This window comes from Danio rerio, chromosome 19, assembly GCF_049306965.1.
Source record: "Danio rerio strain Tuebingen ecotype United States chromosome 19, GRCz12tu, whole genome shotgun sequence".
Taxonomy (NCBI): Eukaryota; Metazoa; Chordata; class Actinopteri; order Cypriniformes; family Danionidae; genus Danio; species Danio rerio.
The window spans coordinates 45,078,223-45,081,258 of NC_133194.1; the positions used below are offsets into that span (position 1 = coordinate 45,078,223).

The 3,036-nt window shown below is 34.9% G+C and overlaps 1 protein-coding gene across 1 annotated transcript; it reads right to left on the minus strand.

The window, feature by feature from the left end:
• cart4 (cocaine- and amphetamine-regulated transcript 4) lies at positions 1 to 2,829 on the minus strand. Its single transcript, NM_001082932.1, has 3 exons — positions 2,587 to 2,829; positions 1,726 to 1,806; positions 1 to 403 (listed from the first exon to the last, which is right to left on the minus strand). Exons 1-3 carry the CDS (start codon positions 2,713 to 2,715, stop codon positions 296 to 298), a joined length of 318 nt encoding a protein of 105 aa, NP_001076401.1. The 5' UTR covers positions 2,716 to 2,829; the 3' UTR covers positions 1 to 295.
• Positions 2,830 to 3,036: the final 207 nt, after the last annotated feature.

Genomic DNA, 3,036 nt, shown 5'->3' on the forward strand with positions numbered 1-3,036 from the left:
TTTTACAGGTTTTATTAAACACATTTAAATGATAAACCCACAGAGAACATAGACATACCTTTCAATTAGACAATTTTCAGAATGGGTGAGCCTTATAAAGACATTTTATTAACTGAAAATAAACAGGTTTAATCATATACAGAGCAGTTTAGCAAGAAGAATACAACAGAGTCAGTAGTAGGTCACCCATGAAAATTCACACAATAAACTGTTAACAAATGAGGTGTCAGTCTCAAGCGTTGCTGTCAAGAGTTTAGCCTGAGAGAGAAGAATCAAATGATTTCAGCCAGCTCCATCAGTAGCAGCGCAGGAAGAAAGTGTTGCAGGCGGTTCCTCGCATACAGTCACACAGGCGTCCGATGCGTGGTCCGTGTTTCATGGCGCAGCGCTCCCCTACGTCACACTATCAGACGAAGTCAAAGTCAGCTTTATTGTCAATTCAACCACATGTACAGGACATATAGAGAATCGAAATTACGTTACTCTCAGACCCTAGTTGCCTAACATATAATGTTAATACAAAAAGTAGAGTTTTATGACAGAATTTACAATAAATACAATTATACATAAAATATAATCTAAATATATACCTAAAGTTTAGTCTAAATTTATACATAAAATGTAACCTAAAGAATAAAAAAAGAAAGAATAAAATTTGTAATCTAAAAATGTATAATCAAATTAGACATTGGACATCACATTTATTTGTTTTTATGTTCATCTTTTTAATTTTGAAGCATCTCTAAGTTCATATGGCAAGCCGTGATGACATTTCCAGAATGAGCCTGGGTTTTTAAAATGTGTTATTTCCATGCTGTCTATTTCACTATTTACATTTACATTTAGTCATTTAGCAGACGCTTTTAATTTGCGTGCACTCTAAACATGATGTTTGCTGTTTGATTGAATTACTTCTTTAAAATGAGCTGAAAACACAATTTCTAGAGGTTTTTTTGGGACAACTTAATTGTTTTATGTTCAATCAACTTAAATTTGTAAAAACTAATAAGTTTAATTAATTCCTTCATTTTGTCCCGACACAAATCTATTCTGGAGCAGTTTTTATAGAGTAGGCTATTTTGTTACCCACTATCTTATGTGTCGGCTACTCATAGAGAGAATTAATAGCCCCCCTGAATTATTAGCCCCCTGTTTAATTTTTCCCCAATTTCTTTTTAACAGAGAGTTTTTTCAACACATTTCTAATCATAACAGTTTTAATAACTAATTTCTAATAACTGATTTATTTTTATCTTTGTCATGATGACAGTAAATAATATTTTACTGTATATTTTTCAAGACGTTTCTATACAGCTTAAAGTGACATTTAAAGGCTTAACTAGGTTAATTAGGTTAACTAGGCAGGTTAGGGTAATTAGGCAAATTATTGTATAACGATGGTTTGTTCTGTAGACTATCGAAAAAATAGATTAAAGGGGCTAATAATTTTGACCTTTAAATGGGGTTTAAATAATTAAAAACTGCTTTTTTACTTGCCGAAATAAAACAAGTAAGACTTTCTCCAGAAGAAAAAATATTATCAGACATATTTAAATTTTTCTTGCTCTTTTAAACACAATTTGAGAAACATTTAAAAAAGAAAGAAAGAAAAAATAAATATTTATAGCCTAATATTAAATTACATATACGTTTTTTAGCGTTTAACGTTAAAACGGCTTGCCATACGTGTTGAACTTAATTTCTGGGAAAACTATAAAAGTTTACCCTGGGAATGACGCTTGCTTTTTTCTCCAGAGATATCCGATTATCCTGTTCTCCATCCAGAAGTTCATCGAGTGCCTCAGCCTGGACACAAACGGTGAGAAGAAGCAGCAAGTCAGAGGACAGAAACAGACAGTTTATCTAGTAAACAAGCGCAACACAAAACAAATATTGGTTCATCAGCGGTTCTTTGTGGTAATTATATTAATACGTCGTTATATGGGTCGTAATTATGAGGATTCAATTTAACTTCTATATAGCGCCACTATTTGTTCTCAGTTGTTCTATTTGATCTGGTTATACTGCAACATCTTTAGTTGCATGTACTTTCTTCCATTACGAGCCAAAATGCTATTTAGCACCTTTTTTGTAGACTAAAAAAATGTAATTGTGAAAAGTATATCTTACAGTTGTTGCTTTTTCGTTAATTAAGTTAATATCGCCTTTTAAGTGAAACAGTTACAACTGCAAGTTATGAGCGCTGAAATGTGAGAGAAACTCGATATCCTGTTCCTGAAGTCGCATTTCTGCCAGTTTTTCTACAGAATTGCGAGTGAATAAAATGTCAAGAATTGCAAAGAAAAACTTCAGAATTGTCAAAGAAAAAGTCGCAATTACATTTTTAGATTTAAATGTTCATTTTAAATCCTGCACCGGACTACTTTCACATAGTTGAGCAGTGTGACCAACAGGTGTTCATGCAGCATACATAAACGTGATTTGTGTGTGTGTGTGTGTGTGTGTATTGCATCTAAAACAACATTTTCCTGAGTAGTTAGTGGTTTATTACGCTGTGGCGACCCCTGATATATAAAGCACTAAGCTGAAAAAAAATGAATGAATGAGTAATGTCATTTCCCTCACCAGGTCTCTCTTGATGAACTGCTCGTCCTGCTCGCTCAGTCGGCTGTCCTGCATCTGAATCTGCGCCCTGCAGACGCTCAGCAGCGACAGGAACACGCTCAGGTAAACCGCGGCTCGGACGCTCTCCATGGTGCTGAATGCTTTGGCGTTAGTCTAAGTTCAAACTGAAGATTTAAAGTAAAAAGTCTGCTATCTACTATTTCTAAGCGTTTCCCAGCTCTTGTGTGCTTGCTGCCGCTTGCTATTGCTTCGCTGGGTTGCTCGGAAACTTTCCCTATTTATACGATGTCCTGCTACCTGATGTATTCACGCGACGTCACCACATCCGTATTCAGTAGGCGATGTTTTTGCTTTTTGTGTTGCTGCATGGGAGTCACTTTGAATCAGAGACGACATCGCACTGACATCATCAATATAATCAAATTCTGTGCATTTAAAGACAATTTGAGT

What these genes read in the sequence shown, in the direction of transcription:
- cart4 (NM_001082932.1), bottom strand. Translation starts at nt 2,715, where the DNA reads ATGGAGAGCGTCCGAGCCGCGGTTTACCTGAGCGTGTTCCTGTCGCTG. An exon ending in AGTTCATCAAGAGAGACCTG is followed by an intron (nt 1,807 to 2,586) that starts GTGAGGGAAATG and finishes GTTTGTGTCCAG; the next exon opens with GCTGAGGCACTCGATGAACT. An exon ending in AAGCAAGCGTCATTCCCAGG is followed by an intron (nt 404 to 1,725) that starts GTAAACTTTTAT and finishes TTCGTCTGATAG; the next exon opens with TGTGACGTAGGGGAGCGCTG.